Raw genomic sequence first — 20914 nt, 5'->3', positions numbered from 1 at the left:
TTATAATTATTATTAGTGTATGGAAAGCATTCACATCAGGCCTTCCAAACATTGCTTACTCAGTGTCATGCCTCATATTCTTTGAATGCTTAAATCAGGGGTCCACAAACCTTTTAAACAGAGGGCCAGGTCATAGTCCCTCAAACTGTTGGAGGGCTGGATTATAATTTGAAAAAAATGAATGAATTCCTATGCACACTGTTCATATCTTATTTGTAGTGCAAAAAACACTTTAGAACAATACTATAATTAAAATGAAGAACACTTTTAACAAATATAAACTTATTAGTATTTCATTGGGAAGTGTGGGCCTGCTTTTGGCTGATGAGATAGGATTGTTGTTGGTGTTGTTGTTGTTGTGTGCTTTCAAGTAGTTTCAGACTTACGTTGACCCTGAGCGAGGGCCGGGTAACTGACCTTGGAGGGCCGTAGTTTGAGGACCCTTGGCTTAAATCCTTGTTCTATCCCGGATGAGCCCCCTTTCTTTTATCATGCAAAAGAAGAGTTTGGTTAACCTTAAACACTCAAACGTTCCTACAATAATCTACATGAGGTTCAGCCGAAGCTGACGTTCTAATTTCCATGTATCTTGTTTCGTTTGAAATGTTAATACTTTATACCATGCACTGAATTAATATCTTTACATACTTTTCCCCCTTGTTCCTCCTGCGTGATTTTGAATTGACAAAACAACTACAGACAAAAATGTTTTTTTAACATATTTGTTTATTGATTTGTTTTTTTAAATAAATTTTTAAATATTTTGACATGCAACGTTTGGTGTGATCTGAGCAGAGAGAGGTAAGATGACGGGGCGCCTGCAGTTCCTGCAAGGAGGCTGAACAGGGCTGCTGCGATGAAGGAAGGGGTCTGGCATCAAGCAGTCCTGCAGCCTCCTCCTGCCCCACTGAGGCCAGCCATTCCCCATTCTCCCACAACCCGGTCTGCTCTGTGTGATTCAGAAGTCGTGACATTAATCAAGATGTGCAGTGGACTCACTGTTCCCTTAAAGGGCAAATATGGAAACACGGACTAAAGGCCACTGAGCCAGCTACCAAGAGACACAAAAAAAAAAGGAACAACTGAAAATATGATAGCAGCCTCAATTTTTTTCTTGTCTCACTTTGCAGTATCGTTTGACCCTAGCCTCCCCTTGTGCCATGGCTGCAGTTGATCAGGACAGTGTTGGGGAACTGGCAACCACGTTGCTTTGTAAACTCTCATCTTCCTCCTCCAGCCCAAACTACCTTGTCTCCATCTTCACAGACTAAAATAAAACTATTGATGTGTTCCTTGTGCCTAGTTATGCTCCCATATAAAGAGCCACATCACTACCCCTATGTTGGGATAGCTCCTGTATACCTGCATGGCCCCCATTACTCTGTTATCCCCTGTGTTGTTTCCACTGATGGCTAATAGTTGGCCAGCTCCACAAAGTACAGGAGCCACCAACACCATCATGCCAGCTGGAGGAGTTTTGAAAGCAAGTTTTGAAAGCAAGCAAGCAGAAAGTAACTTCTGCATATTCAGATAGGTTTCTTTGCCATTGCGGAACCATCACAGTGAACTTCAACATGTTAAGTATACCTGGGATATATTCATATCCAAAGACAGTTGAGACTCAAGCACCATGGCAGACTCAATAATGTGGAGCTGGTTTCCCATGTTTTATGCCCTTGGAACATTTTGTAAAGACAAGGGCTAAGTAAGGGATACTCCACAGATTTTTGCAGAGTCAGCTCATAATAGGCAAGCAATTCCTACATGCCTACCTAGCCAGTAACCTGGAAGTGCCTAATTCCCATAGGGCATAGTTGAGGTTCAGCTGACAGTGGTAAGAATAGGGGTGGTCTATTAGGCTAGGGTCAATGTGATACAAGGGAGATGCTTTGAATCCCTCCTCTTAGGCAGGAATCTATGCCCTCAGGAGGGTGCTTCTGCATCTCCATTCATCAATGGCAACCAGTCCCTTAAGGCAACTGAGGCAGGAAAAGGGAGGAAGAGGCAATTGCCTCCTGGACTAAGGAGCAGGGAGCCCAAGGAAATAAGTGAGTATACCATTAAGTGAGTAAGACAGAGAAACAGTGAGAGAGTGAAGCAGCAGCTGGATAAATATACAGGACACGGAGAGAGCAGGACACACAAACAGGGCCCATTTGTAGCAGAAGTCATGGAAAGCCAGGCTGCAGCATGCAGAGTTGAGGCTTCCGTCCCAATTAGAAACTAAGAAGAGAAAAAAGAGAAGAAAGGGAGGGTGAAGAGAGAAAGTAGGAATGACCTCAAAGAAGCCAGGCTCCTAGTCTGTTGTTTTGGAGACAGAGCTGAATCCTGATCCATGTATCTGCAATGACCTTCCATCTGATAGTATTTCTTAAGATTATGATATTCAGATTATTTGATCAGATCCAAATGTTCACTTAGTCTGGAGGTGAGGGACCTGTTGCCCTCGAGATATTTTAGCATACCACTCCCATCAACTCCAAATGGCCAATGACCAAGGGTCATGCTAGTTCAAAATGTCTAGATGTCTACCTTCTTGCCTAGACAATTATTTGCATCTTCCTGTCCTTCCCAGATAGTGAGTTTCTATGTAAAATGTTGTCTAGAGCTCCTTCCACACAGTTGTATAAAGTTCACATTGAACTGGATTATATGACAGTATGGACTCAGATAACCCAATTGAAAGCAAATGTGGATTATCTGCCTTGGCATTGTGAGATATATGGCTATGTGGAAGGGCCTTAGGATCAGGGGTGGGCAATTTTAATGGGGCCAAGAAACATTAACATATACACCCTCCCAAAAAAGAAAGCATGAGCTGCATCACAATTCGAGAACCAAATCAAAACCAGAAGTAATTTTTCCTGCCAATTTTTTTTTTGTCAGAGGCTTGGGAGTCAGTGCTGGAAGCAAAATCATCCTGTTTCACAGGTGGGTTGAAAGTGAGAAAGTGACCACAAATGTCAGTGGGGAAGTCGGGACATTTAATAGATGCTGCAGGGGCCTATATCATAATAGGGTTGAGGGCTCTGTGTAGCCAACAGGCTTCACTTCTACCAAAAATGAAAGCTAAGATCCTCAAAGGACACTGAATTGTTGCACCTTGTACAGAAATGTGAGTAGATAAATAGGTACCGCTTTAAGTGGGGAGGCAATAAAAGGTGTCCATAAGGACATGTTGGCGATTCACTCGGAGGACGTCTAAGGATGACAATGCTCCTCAGCATGGAAGATGGCACAATAGCACCCTCCTGTGGCTAGAGTCTAGCACAGCCTCCAGAAGCCGGAAAGGGGAAAAGATGGGAAAAGCTTTTGCCTCTGTTTATGTATTGTCCTTGTTAATTGTATAACGGCATTGAATGTTTGCCATATATGTGTTCTGTAATCCACTCTGAGTCCCCTCGGGGAAGTAGAGCAGAATATAAATAAAGCATATTATTATTATTATTATTATTATTATTATTATGTGAAAGTGATACACAGGACAGTTGTTAGACTGAGCAGAGAAGGGAAGTTTGAAGAAACACACACACTCCACTCCATTCATGGGTCTTCTTTATCACACAATACATTCACACCCTCTCTGTGATTCCATGCAGCTTTGATAGACGTGGATACATTGAAATGTGAATTAAAACATTCTTAAATAGAAGGGTATCTAATAAGTCTTGTGAAAAAGAGAGAGAAAGAGAGAAATGAAAGAGAAGTCCAGTACGTTCCTGGCAGAGACTGTGATAAAGTCTCAAGGTGGGTGGCTAACTCAGGTCAAGAATAGAGGAGAGGATGTACCTGATGGTGTATTGCAGCCCCTTGGGCAAGTGGTGACGCTGTTGCTATTAGCTGGCTGCAGTTTCCTGGTGAAGAGGGAAGAGCTTGGCTTGATCGTCAGCTTCAACACCGCAGGGCAGGTCACTTCTACAGGAGAGGGAAAGTTAAATACCTGGCAGCTGAGACTTTCCCATCTTGCTTTAAATGTTTGTTTTTCCATCTCTGTGACCGAAAGGTGAGAGCCAGTCCCTCTCAGGATCCAATGACCCTGCATGGCCGGGGGAACTATTTTAGTTTATGTCTCCCTCTGAAGAGCCCCCTTTTCTCTGGGTTCTTACCTGTTATCATTGATGTCTGTGGCATTTCCTATGCATCAATCCAGGCAAAAAACAGGAGACATCAAAACAGCAGCATTAGGTTTTAGAGAGGGGGTGATTGCCACCGCCAAATTATGCACGTTGAACCCTATATATCCAACCCATGTTATTGCTCATTTTGTAATGCATCAGTTAGCTTCTGGTTGCTGTTGGACACCCATCCTTATCAGGCCCATTCAGACAAGATCAGTCATGCTTCCTAAGAGTAGAGATTCAACAATACCTGGAGGCTCACAGATTCCTCATCCTGGCTGTATATGTCTCAATCCTTACCGTTATCCATATTGAGCTTCCGATAGGAGGCCAGCGGGGCACTGGAGGAGCTGCTCCCACTGCTGGATGAGGCATTGGTAAAGCTGGATAGGCAGAAAAGAGAGAAATGACATATGAGGATTAATGCTGGCTTGTGGGTCTCTACCTTCTGAGTGTACTAGAAGGATGTCACAGGCTCAAATATACCAACATGGGTTCACTTTGCTTGAATGAGGAGCCTACAGGACAGGCAGTTGGGGAGAGCGAAATCTCTTTCAACTGCTGGAGCTGATGGCAGGACTACCAAGCTGAACGTTTCACATGTAGATTGGAGAGAAAAAAACTTGTGTGCCACAGAAGGAAAAGAGTGAGTGCAAGAAAAAATGCATACAATAAAATGTGCTCATCATGTGAGGCATCACAAGATTCCTAAGGATGGCCTATAGCTTGGAAAAGAGAAAGCTCATGGGGTACAAGAACACATCCCTTTAAAAAAAATCAGTATTAATAAAACTATCCGGTTCCCAAAATTGCCAAATCTGTCCCTGATTCTCCTTCCAGAGTCTTATACTTCTGAATGAAGGGCGATTACAGCAGCCATGCCTTTATGTCCTAATGAAGACAAAATGTATCTTCCTAATTGGATCAATGCATGCTGCAATAAACTTGCAAAGATTTCACCTCCCCAGATCATAACCTGAAAATATCTTAAGAAACCTTTCTCGAAAGTAGGTCTTGTATGCTCATTTACATTTTTTTTAAAACACCCACAAACACCTGTCAGGGAATATAATTTGCTTCTGTACACAGTGATATGAAGCTAACTTTACAGTTTCCAATTCATAAAAGTTGTTTCAAAATTCCAGAGTCTAGTTCTATAGAAAAGCCTCACTGCTTGGTCAGACCTTGTGTGTTGGTGCTACTGGTGAATTGACTAATGTGGGAAATGGACAGTTGAGCTCAATAATCTTCATGGGAGGAATTCCTCAATTTCTTGTCTCTTTTCTCAAAGTACAATATCTGAGGATGCCTGCCATAGATGTGGCTGAAACATCAGGAGAACATGCTTCTGGAACATGGCCACACAGCCCGGAAAACTCACAGCAACCCAGTATACTCTGTATACTCAAACATGATTTTAGAAAGTTCAATCAACAAATCAACCCAAAAGATCTGAGCCAATTTATCCATGGGTCAACGTTAATACTGTACCTTAACTCTTTTTTAAAAAACCAACATCCCCTTATCTGAGTGGTCTGGCAAAAGGCAAGAACTTAGTCTGTCTTGGGAGAACCGAAAAGAAACAATAAGGCCCTTTCTATGTTGTCCTATATCTCAGAATCTAATTCCAGATTATCTCCATATCACATATTACATGGCAGTAGGGACTCATAATCCAATTCAAATCAGATAATCTGGGATCAGATCCTGGGATATAAGAACAGTGTAGAAGGAACCTGACTCTCTATACTTTCTATGTTGTGGTGCTGTTCTGGCCTTTTAAAATTCCTGGGTGGGAAATGGCAACTAGGGGAGTCTAGCCCTCATAGTGGCATTGGTACTATCTTTTCTCTTTGATTTACAACATCAAAACCACTTTTTTTGCCCCAAATCCTGCCCTCAACATAAGTTTGGTTGATACATGAGCATATACAAAAGATCCTTAGACCGAACTAAGCCAACCCAAGAAGGCCTTGATTAATTCACAGAATGGCTTCAGGAGACAACATCTTCACACCATGTTTCTGACTGTAATGGTTGGCGAAGGACACTCACTACCTGTCGGGCACAGTGCTGCCAGAATTTTGCAGGTAGACGTTCTGATAGTTCTGGAAGAGGCTGTTGGTGTAGCTGATGCAGTCAGAGTTGCGGACACCATAGGGGTTGGTGGGGGATGAAGCTGGGTAGTGTCCTGGCCGCACTGGCTTGGCTGCAAAGGGATGCAATTCACACATGTAATATAACACATCTATTGATATATTCATTCTAAATTGTTTAAGATTCTACGTAGGACAAGAGCCTGCAATGTTTTGAACTTCAGCTCCCATATGCCACAGGCTGCATGGCAAGTGGTGAGAAATTAGGGGAATAACAGTTGAGAACATCAGAGGGATACAGTTCTGGATGTAGCCAAAAGTTCCTGTGGCAGCCAACATGCAAATCTAAAATGCACACAGGAAGCAGGCATAAAAATCACATTTGCACACACCAAACAGCCTTCTCAAAATAAGCTCATTGATTTATCCAGAGAAACTTCTGTTGGGTGAACACCCTATCAAGGAAGGTTTCACTTTCCAGAGAACTGAGATTAAAAACACTTGGCTAGTGAAGGGAACATCAAATAATATGTGTTTGTCCCCCTCTCCCCCTGCGCACAGATGCAGGGAAGAATAGGTAAGAGAGAGAGAAGGACAAGACTGTAACTTCACTGGATTTTTTTAATATCGTAGGGCAATACAATGGAATGGAATTTAGTCCTGTTTCTTCTCTATCTCTGAGTTTCTAAATTTTGTCCAAGAATACTGACAATATCTTTGAGGATAAGGAAGGTGGTATAAGGGCAGCCGATTGTGGGTATTTACCAGTCAACAAATTTTGGAAATGTTTTGTTTCCTCCACAGTTTTGGGTGTATCAAGTAGATTTTAACATGCTGAACACAACTATGTATTTATCATGTCTTTATCTCCACGACATATGAATGTGGAGAAGAGCAAACCACAAACCACCTATTACAATGCAGCCTGAACCCTGCCACATGCAACACCAAAGACACTCCAAGTGGTCAGCTACTGGTCAAAGGACATTTAATAGAATGCCAAGTTTTTAGACTTTGTGTTTTCTCAAATACACCACAAATGTACCCTTGGTTTACTCCTGACATGATAAATACATGTCTTTATCATATCATAGACATCTAACAATGCTTAGGATGTATCTACTTTTTCTGGCAAACTATATGTCTGTAGTGACATACACTATGACAGTAATGATCTCATTAGGGTTAAAATAGATTAAGGTTTCACTTTGCTTGTTCATTACATTGAGTTTTTCATTAGCACAAGTTTGATGTGTAAAGGTGGAAGACATATCTTTTTTGGATCAACCAATGGGTCATGTGCGACATTCTTCTGCCCTGGAACTAATTTATTGCGGAGAGGCCAGCCTTTTCTTGCCACTGTGATGTGTTTATTGTGATTGTGTATCATTATGCGTTCACATGTTTTATGTAATTATGATGTTATTGTTCATTGTCTGTGTTTTCGGTTTGCCTTTTCAGTTTTATTCTGCTGTAATCTGTGTTTGGGCTTGGCCTCATGTAAGCTGCCCCGAGACCCCAATAGGGACATGGTGGCGGGTTGGAAATAAAGTTGTTTATTATTATTATTATTATTATTATTATTATTATTATTTTCTGAATGATACAAATCTCATGTTCAACTGTCCAACTCACAAAGGTAATAGCAATACTTTGTGTAACCAAGCTGCAGATCCAGTAGAACTGCAACTATCTTAAGATCACCACACAAATTTCGTTCGAGTATCAAGGACAGTTCTGCAGAAGTCGCATGTTGTCATATGATTCTTTCACAAGAATCAATAAGTTCAATAGGTTTAGAAGGGTAGATATTGCCTTTGCAAAACAGCCTTCAAATTTAAGACTGATAAGTCAATAAAGTAAACAATCATTGTTCTTTTGGGTTGTGGTTGCATCTGAGAGTTCAAAACAATCTGCTGACGTCACAACAAAAGGTAGGACTGTCAGTTTGTCTAAAATGTCAAATCATCATCACAGTGGAGAAATTTTGAGATTTTCGTACTGGATGACAAAAGATTCCATCCTTGCAGCCTTGATCCAAGCAGCTCTGCTTGACTTCGATAAACTCAAATCTCTGATCAGATTGTTCAGCTCTGCCTGAGATATTAAATGAGGATCGCTGGTTCTTGATGGCACAAAGTCAGGATCAGCATCAGCTTCTATTTGCATCTGATTGCCATAATCGCCTACTTCCTCATCCTCTAGTGTCCATGCCTCTGGCATGCCCGAGCAGGTTTCTGTTACATGTTACATAATGTTGGTTATGGCTGTCAAAGGTATGGTCTATCTAAAAAAAATCATGCAAGTTACTGTCAAGCAAGAAAATGTATCAAATTTTTGCAATAATTGTAAAATAAAATTGGCTGTTTCTCATAAATCTTACATGATGTGACAATTAAGTTATTTATGCGATCGGCATAAAAAAAAATCTATTTGGCACACAAAAAACTGTAAAGGAAACAAAATAGCTGTTTTCCAGTGCGATGAATACAATTTGATTTATTTATCTGACTACATGTGTCTATTTTGATGGGTGTCTAGTTTACTTAATCTTTTTTCACAGATTGGGACTATGCCTTTACAGAATGATTCCTGTATTGGGTCTATAAATTATTTTTATATAGCTAGCCCTTTGAAGTGTGTCTCTCCCCCCCCTCCCCTTTTATTATGAATTAATAAACACTTTGGACTTACAGAATTTAGCTTGTCTTCACACAGCATTCATTTAAAAGATGGAGAACACAGTGCCTGTTCTTAATAGTACTTTGTAGTTATACATTTGCTTTTAAACACAGTTCCTTGTCTGAAAGCTCACTTATATCTACAGAGTACAACACTTCCAAATGTAAATGGATACAAATAATAGAAAAAATATAATTTAGCCTCCTTAGAACACTTACCACACAAAGAAAGGGGTGGCGAGGAGAGATGGAATTGGCTCAGGCTGCAGTCCTAGACATATTAATTGAGGAACCTGGACAACCTTTGGCCTATAAATATTATGCATGATATTATCCATAATCACTCATCACTGACCAAGCTGGTTAGAACTTCTGAGAGCTGGAGTCCAAAAGTTCCCTCACTTATATTCCATTATAAAGGGAGCTCCATTGAACATATAATATAAACTTATATTATAAAGTAAGCCCTATTGAGCATACAGGCAGATTCCTTCCAAGCCAAAAAGCCTAGTATTGTACTGCTGGTCTAGTCCCCATGCGAGTAGTGGTACCCGCTTTCAACCTGCTTGCTCACCGATCTGTGCAGAGTGGTTGCGCTTCATGGTGTTCTTGTAGCGCACTGCCTCCTTGATGCGATCAACCTCTTGCTGGTAGCGACGCTTGTCTTTCATCGCACCCTCCTTAGCTTCCTTCAGTGCACCCTCCAGGGCCTTAACTCTCTCAGCCGTAGCCCGAAGACGTTTCTCCAGTTTAGGAAGCTCACAACGCAAATCTGCATTGTCACGAACCAGCTGAGACCCCGGTGGGTAGGAAAGAGAAACGAGAGAAGATGGGTAAAGAAAGGAGGTTCAGGGCTTTCTGCCCCCAGATCTAATACACTTGCCCTTGGTTCTCAACCTGTGGGTCCCCAGATGTTTTGGCCTACAACTCCCAGAAATCCCAGCCAGTTTACCAGCAGTTAGGATTTCTGGGAGCTGAAGGCCAAAACATCTGGGGACCCACAGATTGAGAACCACTGCTCTTTGCGAAAAGACTCATCACCAAACTCAGTGGCATTTTGCCTTTTCCTACAGTCCTAAAAACACCAAATACCACTTCTGCTCTTCCTAACCCAGAAATTTCATGCTTTATAGTAGGAACCGTCAGCCATTGAGCCTCTGGCTCAGAGTTTCTCAAACTGTGTTCCTCCAGATGTTTTGGACTTCAGTTCCCACAATTCCTAACAGCTGTTAAGATGGCTGGGATTTCCAGGAGCCGAAGTCCAAAAACACCTGAAAGAGCAGAGTTAGAAGTGATTTGTGCTTATATTCCAAGAAACTTCCACTGACAGATGGGAGTTGAAATCCAAAACACCTGGAAAACCAGAGGTTGAGAACCAATGCTTTAGAGCGGTGGTTCCAAACTTGTGGCCCTCCAGATGTTTTGGACTTCAGCTCTAGAATTCCTTACCAGTGGACAAGTTGGCTAGGGCTTCTGGGAGTTGGCATCCCAAACACTTGGAGAACTACAAGTTTGACACCACTGCCTTAGAGCAATGGTTCCCAAACTATGAGACTCCAGTTATTTTGGATTTCAACTTCCAAAAGCCCCAGTCGGTTTGACCAACAGTCAGGAATAATGTGAGCTGAAGTCCAAAACATCTGGAAGACCAAAGTTTGGATCTTTAGAGCAACTATAACCAACCAGTGCCCTCCACACATGTTGTACTGCAATTAGTGCCAGCCACACTGACAATAAGTGATGGGGGTTGTGATTTAATGTATATGGAAAACTAGATAGGGGAAGGATGTCCTGGAATTGGAGTTGGAGAGGGGAACTCTGTCCAGATGTTTTTGAGAAGCCCTAGTGAGAATTTCTTTCATTCAATAGCCTTATCCTGGGTAGTTCACAGAAGTTAAATAGATATAGATAGAAAACTTCAAAATATAATTAAATGATCAACAGAATGTAAGGCATCTCCATTGAACATAACAAATAAACAGTACATTCTGAAATCCCCCTCCCTCAAAGTAGTCAGGCCACAAAGGCCTGCTGAAACAAACAGGTCTTAAATTTATTGTGGAAGGTTAAGTGTTTACTTGCATTTCAATAACATCTGAAAATCCAGAGTTTCCCATCCTTGGCACAGAAAGTCTTCCTGTCTTCTCATACCTTGGCACTCAGGACACTTGCACTTCTGCTTTTAATAAGCGAACATGTGAACCCACATTGGTCTCATTATTATGTGGAACTGGCCAGACTAAATAGCTGGTACAAAGGCATTTCAAATACCCTTTATACGAGCGTGCAAACCCAGAAATTTAGTCCAAAACGCTAACCCAAAAAACCTGGGCTGACTTATCCACATATCAATGTGAACATTGTACCCTAACTCTTATCCAAAAAAGAATTGCCTCCTTCTCTGCATAGAGTGGTGAAAGGCAAGAACCTAAAAGAAGCATCAACACTCTCACGCTCTCTCTCTCTCATGGTGTCTCTTTTGACCTTCTTAAATACCTGGGTGCTTACCCTCTCAATTGAATTACCTTGTATTATCCTTAAAGGTAAAGGTAAAGGTTTCCCCTTGAAGTTAAGTTTAGTCAAGTCGGACCCTGGGGGTGGTGCTCATTTCCATTTCTAAGCGGAAGAGCCGGCATTGTCCATAGATGCCTCCAAAGTCATGCGGCTAGCATGACTGCATGGAGCACCATTATCTTCCTGCTGGAATGGTACCTATTGATCTACTCAAATTCACATGTTTTTGAAGTGCTAGATTGGCAGAAGCTGGAGATCACCCCATCCAGGGATTCAAATTGTCAGCCTTTCAATCTGCAAGTTCCGCAGCTCAGTGGTTTAACCCACTGCGCCACCACGGTCCCTCGTATTATCCATAGGTCATATAAAATCAATCATTTTAGCATCCAAAACCTCCTTTCGGTCTATACATAAGACTGACTCATACATGAGTATACGGTAAAAGTTGTTTCTGATTTAGGAGGATGATTAATGGAAGAAGAGGGTGCAACCCTTCCATTGACCCAATTCTTCCTATTCTTCCTATTCTGATTCTGCTCAAGCAGGCATAAAGAAATGTGGTAGTCCTCCAGATGTCATTGGAATGCAACTCCCATCATCCTTCAAGTGTCTAGGACTAATAGAGACTGCCATCAAACAGTCTCTAGAATATTATTATATATCCCTCATCCCTGTACTGCTTTTATCATGAGTTCTGGTGACAAGTGCTTGCCAATCCCAAGTACTGATGTTATTTTGTATTGTTGGTATATGTGTTTTTGTTGACCACAGCATTGAATGTCTGCCTTTTTGCATGTAAACCACTCTGAGTCCCCTAAGGGAGAGAGGACAGTTTATAAATGAAGTTATTATTATTATTATTATTATTATTATTATTATGTATAATTCACTCACCCCTTCCTTCCTTTCTCCTCCCTTCCTTCATAGCTGGTGGGCCCCAATCTTTGCCCAAATGCCACAGATCCAAGCCGTGCACCATGCTTATGGCGAGCAAACTGAGGAGGTGAAGATTAAAAACCTTCCTTCTCCAAGCCAAAGTAATCCCTCATCTTCCATTACATACAAAAGCCCCGAGCTACAAGCAGGTGTGTGAGCTGCAACATGCAAAGAAGGTACCAGAATGCCATAGGGTGGACAAGAAGCAAAGGGGCAGCCACCAGTACCACCACTTAGCAGGGGAGCTACTGCACAGCACAGCCTCCAAGGAGGAGGAGAAAATGTTTGTGGTAATAACACCTGGCTCCTACATCCAGGAAGCCAAAGGATAGGTATCTGCTGATACACACAATGGGTTTAGGATGTATGAGTCATGCCTCCACAGATATCTATAGGAACTCCATCTTTCAGATTACCCAGATTCCAAGATTGGCTATATCCAATCTGTGCCTCAACCTATGTCCTGAAAGAAGGGAGACAGAAATATGGTTGAGAATTTAGCAGGGAGAAGCTTGCCTTTCTTGTACGGTTTCTCTTGGGGCAGCAGCTGCCCCTGCGCAGGTCAAACATGGTCCAGGGTGCCATGGCAGCAGAATTGCCAAATGCCACAGAAGCCACACACAGACAGACATGAAATGGCTGAGAATGTGGTCTCTGTGTCAGCCATGCGGGTCACAATGGCTGAGTTGCCTTAGTAGCAAAGTAGGACCTAATACTGGAGGACGCCAGAGGAAGAAAACATGGGTAGGGTTGCCATGGCAGTGGAATGGTGAGGAAGAAATAAGACGTCTGACCCTTCCCGCCCCTACCCAGCAAGAAAAAGAAAAGCCCTTCTGTGCTCTGAATTTAGTCACCAAGTGCAAACATTTCCTGCCAAGTCCAGCAGGCAGGTGAATATGTGGGAGAGGCTATACGGTACCTTGGAGACCCAGCGATCCAACTAGGGTGCAGCAGCAATGGGAAAAGGGGGACACAGACAGCAACTGAGCATACTGATAGAGTCCCCAGTCAAATCCCGCTCTGGAAAACCAGAGAGGGACATGTTACACCCTACCAAGAAAATATGGTTGGCTGTATGAGGACATTACCCCTTCCTTCCTTCCTTCCTTCCTTCCTTCCTTCCTTCCTTCCTTCCAATAAGCCCTGGCACCCACAGCATGCTAATTGGAAAGGATTCTGGGGGACTAAGGATAAGTGGAAGGGCATTGTCAGCATGAAAGATGGACCATTCAACCTATCAGAAAAAGCCTGGGTTGGGGAAGAAGGCAGCAATGCACGGAATGAATACAGCAAATGCTCAAGCCGGCATCCATTCTGAGTCTTAGTCATTTCTCCACCCACAAAGCATCCCTGGCCATTCTTTGTCTAGACTAGTATGCAATTAGCAAGCAATGCCCCAACGCGAGAGACCCATTAGCGTCATACATAAATCTATTCTTCATTTTGATTGACATCCACTTCCTCTTGTCTCCTCTTCAAGATGTCACTCATCGCGTTTGATTATCTGGACACCCCCACCACCACCACCACCACCTACTGCTTCCCACACAGCTGAAAAATCACACATGCAAACCAGTTTGAAATTGCCAGCCCAACCTGCCAAGAGGAGGACGGGAGAGAGCAGAATGGAATTGTATATTGTGTGAGGAACCGATAAAATAGAGGTAGACCATTCCCAGGCTAGTCTCACAGTTCTGAAAACAGCATCAGCACCAAGGTGGTCAGCTGTACCTCACAGGAATGGCACAAACCCCTTCTCACTGCAGGTACACTGGCACAAGGCAAGCACAATATTGCAAATGGGCAGAATCATCAGACAGGATCAGCACTAACTAGTGGTAAACTGGAAGAAGCATGGGATCTGAAACTTCGCTTTTCTGTTGGCAGGAGTGACTTTGTTTTGATGGAAGGATCGCAGGAAAGGGCCTGTGTAAACAATGTGTTACACATGTGGGTTGTTGTACATTTTTTCGGCCTATATGGCCATGTTCTAGAGGCATTCTCTCCTGGCGTTTCACCTGCATCTATGGCAAGCATCCTCAGAGGTAGTGAGGTCTATTGGAACTAGGAAAGTGGGTTTATATATCTGTGGAATGACCAGGGTAGGGCAAAGAACTCTTGTCTGTTGGAGCTAGGTGTGAATGTTTCAACTGACCAACTTGATTAGCGTTTGATGGCCCGGCAGTGCCTGAGGCAATCTTTTGTTGAGAAGTGATTAGATGTGCCTGATTGTTTCTCCTCTAGAACATGGCCATATAGCCCGAATAAACCTACAACAACCCAGTGATTCTGGCCATGAAAGCCTTCAACAATACATTGTTACACATGTGTTACACAGTACTAGTGGAAACAAAGCTTGATTAAGGAAGAGAATGGCTACAGGATCAGGGCAGGAAATTTATCTGGCAAGGATGAGAATGTGAGTTGCCCATGCTGTGTCCATGCCAGGCTGGTTTTGCTGAGTGGCAAATGGCTGGTGGGTATGCCTGATCTCACCAGCTGCCTTGTCCAAACCATATCATCGCCCCTCCCATGCCAACCTGATGTGATCCTTTGGCTCCCACTCACCTGTTTGTGAACTTTTGTAAGTTGTTCCAGGTTGTTTTCAAGAAAGGAAATCTTCTGTTTCTGGGAATGAGCCCCCCCACTATCCTCGGGTTCCAGCTCCGCGCTCTGGAAGAGAAGCACAAATATATACCCCTCTGGTGTGAGGAAGGACGTTAGAATAGTGGGTGAAACCTATGGCCCTGGTTTCACTGATCAGCAACGAAAGAGCCAGGCCAGATTGTAAGGGGCTTCCTTGGTTCAGCTTGGATCTCAAGTAACAATGGGGCTGCTTGTCAGGCTGTTATGTGACTGGGGACGGTTCAATGCCATAACGGAGTACATTAGATGGCAAATATTTTTGATAAGGAAGCAGGCCACAACATATGGAGGCACAGCAACAGCTGAGCTGTGTTTAACTTTGATTTGAGCTTGAGTGGAAGAAGCCAAGTACCAAGAAGATAGGGTGGGATATAAATAAAGTTGATGTTATTATGATTTTACTGACACAAAAACATAGTATGTCACAGCAAATGAGAGCTATATGCTGGATTTCGTATCACAAAATCAGAAGTCGAACACTTCCCAAACGTTTAGGACTGTGTAATGTATTTTCGAATGATGCACGCAGATCTAAGTAAGGTAGCCTTTTGCAGTTGACAGATCGTGATTTTGTCAATGTTTATTGTTTCCAAATGCTGGCTGATATCTTTTGGCATGGCACCCAGTGTGTCATTTACCACTGTACTTGTTTATGCCAGAGCCTTTACAGTTCGATTTTGAGATCCTGATAACGGTTGAGTTTTTCCTGTTGTTTTTTGTCAATTTGGCTGTCACCTGCTCTGGCAACATCAATAATCCAATTTTTTCTCTTTTCCACAGTTGTGATGTCTGGTGTATTGTGCTCCAAAACTTTGTCAGTCTGGAACTGAAAGTCCCACAGTATTTTTGCGTATTATTATTATTATTAGGTTCTTGTGGGTTTTTTCGGGCTATAGAGCCATGTTCTAGAGGCATTTCTACTGACGTTTCGCCTACATCTATGGCAAGCATCCTCAGAGGTTGTGAGGTTGTGTGACCCACTAACCAAATATTATTATTATTATTATTATTATTATTATTATTATTATTATTATTATTATCACCAAGATCTAAACCTCAAAACACAAAACAGAGAAAGCATCTCCTTTAGCACTGGAGAACCTGCCTGGATGTCCTTTGCAAGCAAGGCCAAATTAAGACCTTTAGAGGCTCTATACACATACGATTTTGATGCCCTCATATATATCTAAAATATAAATATTGTGGGTTCCTTTTTGATATGCACCATTTGCATTTGCACCTTATGATCCAAGATAAATCCGGCAATGGAAATTTTCTGTGGTGTCCTCACTTCTCTGTGTGGTTATTTTGCTTAATGGTTAATCCAGCCCTGTGTGCAAATTTCGAACCTCTGTATATGACCTGGAGAAAGGTGAGAGTGTGAGACCCCAAACCTATAGCCTTAAAAACAAAGTACTGGACAATGTGGTAGACTTGACAATGGAGTTGTGGTTCAGAGGGGGACAGCTAGTGTGAAGTAGAGCTAAGAATCACAGAGTAGAAAATTAGGAAAGCCTCAGATTGAATCATCCCATCAGTAAATATGACCATATTCCTTTATCCAGTCCACAAGAGAGAAATCATATATCTATCCTCCTTGAAGAACTGCTCTAATTATTTCTGACGTAGTTCAGAGTAGTGTTGTGAATGCTGCAACATTCCTGAAGCCATGTATTTTGGGGTTTAAAGCACCACAGCAACATCATCCAATCCAGTGCCTTCTGGTTGGTCTACAAGTCCCCTCATCACCAGCCAAACTGGTTTTATTAGCTAGAGGTGATAGAAGCCATGGTATGACACATCTGGAGGGATTTATTATCTAATTTCTAAATTTGGAGTGTAGGAAGAACCACTTACTTTCTTAACTCGAGTTGTGACGTCTTGAACGAACAGCTTGCGAAGGTTGTGGAGGGTCTGGAGTTCACGGGCCTGGAGTGGCACATTAAAAAAAGAAGAAGAGGGCAGGTGAGATTACCCTGGGCTTTGACCTTCTTTTTCCTTCCTTTATGTTTGTTTTGATACTTACCACGGTCTCCTCCAGCCCTTTGAGGTCCTGCTTGGACTGCTCATGTCGCTCGTACAGAAATCTAGGAAGCACAAGCAAGAGGGAGTCAAGAACAAAGAGAGGGGACAGCCATTTGGTAGCATTTTTGGTTGAAGTCCTTAAAATGTGGGATAAGCAGATGTTATAAGCAGATGTTGTCAACCTGTCAAACATTAGACTCCAGTATAGTATTTGGCTTGGGTAGGAAACAGTCAAATACACTAATCCTAGACCTGATCTCTTTAGTACAATATCTTTTATATGTGTTATGGAGGAGGCAGATGTACACAGATGTAGCTTATCTTAGCTAGTGTGTTCTTCCTTAGTAATACCGTATATACTCAAGTATAAGGCCAACCTGAATATAAGCTGAGGCATTTTACCATAAAAAACTGGGAAAATGGATTGACTCGCGTATAAGTCAGGGTGGGAAATGCAGCAGCTACTGGTAAATTTCAAAATAAAAATAGAGACCAATAAAATTACATTAATTGAGGCATCAGTAGGTTAAATGTTTTTGAATATTTACATAAAACTGTAATTTAAGATACGAATGTCCAACTCTGATTAAACCATTATTCCAACCATCTTCAATTCAAATGTGCTTACGTATCCTTTCAATAATAAGAGTAAAATAACAAATAGGGTGGGAAATGCAGCAACTACTGGTAAATTTCAAAATAAAAATAGATACCAATAAAATTACATTAACTGGAGCATCAGTAGGCTACATGTTTTTGAATATTTACATAAAACTATAAGATAAGACTGCCGAACTCTGATTAAACAATTATTCTGACCTTCTTCAATGTAAATATGCTTGTGTATCCTTCCATTAAAAATAAATAGAGTAAAATAATAAATGTAATAATAACTATAATAAAGTAAAATAATAATAATAATAATAATAATAATAATAATAATAATAATAATAAATTTATTATGTATTTATAACAGAGTAAAACAATAAACAACCTTGAGTATAAGCCGAGGGGGACTTTTTCAGCCTAAAAAAGGGCTGAAAAACTAGGTTTATACTTGAGTATATACTATAATTTCTGCCATGTTGGTGAGTCACAAGTATCCTAGTTTTGATATGTGAAATGTTGGAAAGCATAGTATAATAGGTACCCAGAATTCTGTCACACTACTGCCATTCTACTTTAACTCCCATGGCTACATACCATGGAATTCTGGGATTTATAGTTTCATGAGGCACTATAATCAGGAAAATATGGAAAGGAGAGGCAGATGAAATTATTGGAGAAGCAGAAAGAATGGGAAAGGAGAAAAGAAAAGAAGGGTGGGTGTTTCTTACGTCAGCTCCTGAAGCTTCTGTGCTTTCTCTTGTTCCTCGTTCTTGAGCTTCTCATAGTCAGCACGTAGCTTCTCTAGCTCAAGCTCTAACTTCTGGTTCAAGCTGGGCATGGACAGAATATGGAGAGAAGCAGAGATGTTAATGGAGAGGGTCAGCCATCATGCTCAATGATTAGCATGTTTCTTCACCAGGCCTACCACTGAGAGTGAGCGCTACTTGGCAAGCCAATGTTAAGTGCAATGGATGAGGAGACAAAAGATACTGCTCAATACGACTGTGACTTTAGCTTTCCACCATATTGATATTTTGGTCTTCTTCCAATGACTTCAGGGTGATGTACATGGCCCTCTGCCATGTCCTCACAACAGTCCTATGAGACAGGCCAGGCTGAATAACTGGCAGAAGGTGACCAGATGTATTTTATGAGTCAATGGGAACTGGCCACGGTGATCCATGCTCTTGTTACATCCCTGAATAGACTACTGCAATGCGCTCTATGTGGGGTTATCTTTGAAGACTGTTTGGAAGCCTCAAGTGGTCCAACGGGTGGTAACCAGACTCCTCACCGGAGCAGCATACAGGGAGCACACAGCCCCCTGTTGTGTCAGCTCCACTGAATGTCAGCTTGCTACCAAGCAAATTTCAAAGTGCTGGCTTTAGTCTGTAAAGCTCTAAATGGTTCTGGTCCACCTTATCTGTTTGAATGTATCTCCTTCTATGAACCACCTCGGAGGTTAAGATCTTCTGGGGAGGCCCTGCTCTCGGTCCCACTTCCTTCATACATGCCGTTGGTGGGGATGAGAGACAGGGCCTTCTCAGTGGTGGCCCCTCAGCTCTGGAACTCCCTCCCCAGGGAAATCAGATCAGCCCCCTCCCTCCTGACCTTTAAAAAGAAACTAAAAACATGGTTGTGGGACCAAGCCTTTGGACAGTAAATTCAGTGCAATAAATGATACAAAATAAGTGCAATTACAACCAGAATCGCTCCTGGACTATGATTTTGGATGGTGTGGTTTTAATAATTGGTTTTAATGTTTAGATGTTTTTAAGTTTATGGTTTTTAACGTATACGTTTATTTTACGTGTATGTTTGTTTTTGTGGCATTGAATTTTTCCATAATCTGTAAGCCGTTCAGGGTGAGAAGGGTGGGGTATAAATCCAAGAAATAAAGAAATAAATCTTGGATCTCTTAAGTCTCTATCAAGCAAATGAATTCAACTTGTTTTTGCACCTATTTGGGAAGGTTTTTGGATATGAATTTTAGATGATTTTCACAAGAAGGTAACAGCCAATGAGTTATTTATAATCTTTGGGAGATTAAGGGAACTTTTAAGGATTGCTGTAGGCTTCAGGAGCCACAAAAGTCCAGGAACCATGTGTAACCCGTAGCCTACACTTTCCACATTCAGGCTCTTAACCAAGGATGAGGGAATTTCTTTCAGCCTGAGGGCCAGATTTAATGTCAGATAGGTTGCTGTTGGTTGGCACATTTTAGTTTAAAACTGTTACTATCAGTAACTAAGCTTTCACATAGAACATTTTGAACTTTTAGAATGGAAGGAAAGCTAAAGAACTACCAAATCATGATTTCATAAGGAAGTGGGGGGAGTGTCCATTCGGAGAACCAGAGAGCCAAGTTGGCAAGAGGGCAGATTTGGCTGAACTCTGCTTTAATGCAGAATGCTATCCATCCGCTGTACTGAAGTAAGATTCAACTGGCTATCTGATCAGCTTTTTGTATAGAAATGGGAAGATGCACAAAATGTCTTGGGCCAGCTATAGGACTCGGAGTTGAGTGATTATGCAGCAGCTCTACACCAGAATAAGGTACCAGTAGCTTTTGGCTCACACTTGCTTCCATCATTGTTCCTGGTTCCCATTCCAAATAAGCCCCTTGACTGCTACTGCCTTTTCTCTTCCTCCTCTGCACCATCATCTTCCCATCCTCACATCAGATGGCCAGACCCTTCAAACCTGATGTCAGTTCCAGCCCACAGCATCATCCCACAACTTTAGCAAATGAGTAAACCCAGCCTTCCCTTAAGCCTTATGAGACCCTTCCTTCCCATGCCCCACAATGAATCACACAATTCTGATCATAGAAGACAATAGGGACTACTATGAGCCTCAGAATGACTCACTCCTTGAGCTCATCGATGATCTTCTGCTTCTGGTTAATCTCATCACGCAACCGTGCCAGCTGCTTGTGGTGGGCCTCACGGTGACTCTCCAGTTGCACTTCCAGGGCCTTCTGTGTGATAGGAACAAAGCAACTTAGAAACATAGAGAGAAAAACTAGGGCCCTTCAAACAGCAACACTTCTTGAAAACTCTCCAGAAGTATATTTATTAAACTCTATCCCAACTATGTTTCCTTCAGTGAACCAGTGTACTCTTGCTTTTTATTCTGCTTCAGTTCCTATTTGATTTACTTACTTAATTTTGTGATACTCAGCTAAGAGTACGCCACCATTAAAGAGAATGAGGCAGTTCCCTCAGGTAGAAGATTCAATGAGGCTGAAGTGGTGGTGATATATGTATTGGAAGGACATAACTATATG

The 20914-nt window shown here is 42.0% G+C and overlaps 1 protein-coding gene across 3 annotated transcripts in view; it reads right to left on the bottom strand.

Annotated features, from left to right (window-relative positions):
- Positions 1–1065: 1065 nt before the first annotated feature.
- KIF5A (kinesin family member 5A) overlaps positions 1066–20914 on the bottom strand; it is an 81633-nt gene continuing 61784 nt past the window's right edge. Inside the window, exons 19-30 of one of the 3 annotated variants that reach the window (XM_060762977.2) lie at positions 20496–20605; positions 18354–18455; positions 17018–17078; positions 16849–16920; positions 14914–15018; positions 13265–13285; positions 9470–9686; positions 6174–6327; positions 4419–4501; positions 4107–4134; positions 3790–3915; positions 1066–2223 (exon numbers count right to left, since the gene is read on the bottom strand). In XM_060762977.2, coding sequence (XP_060618960.2) covers positions 3837–3915; positions 4107–4134; positions 4419–4501; positions 6174–6327; positions 9470–9686; positions 13265–13285; positions 14914–15018; positions 16849–16920; positions 17018–17078; positions 18354–18455; positions 20496–20605 — 1032 coding nt within the window. In that variant the 3' untranslated portion in view covers positions 1066–2223; positions 3790–3836. The remainder of the gene's footprint in view (positions 2224–3789; positions 3916–4106; positions 4135–4418; positions 4502–6173; positions 6328–9469; positions 9687–13264; positions 13286–14913; positions 15019–16848; positions 16921–17017; positions 17079–18353; positions 18456–20495; positions 20606–20914) is intronic. The other 2 variants (XM_060762978.2, XM_060762979.2) reach the window with 2 other exon arrangements.

This window comes from Anolis sagrei, chromosome 2, assembly GCF_037176765.1.
Source record: "Anolis sagrei isolate rAnoSag1 chromosome 2, rAnoSag1.mat, whole genome shotgun sequence".
NCBI classification, from domain to species: domain Eukaryota; kingdom Metazoa; phylum Chordata; class Lepidosauria; order Squamata; family Dactyloidae; genus Anolis; species Anolis sagrei.
The sequence above is the reverse complement of the archived record's forward strand: the minus strand, read 5'-3'. Positions and strand labels throughout refer to the sequence as shown.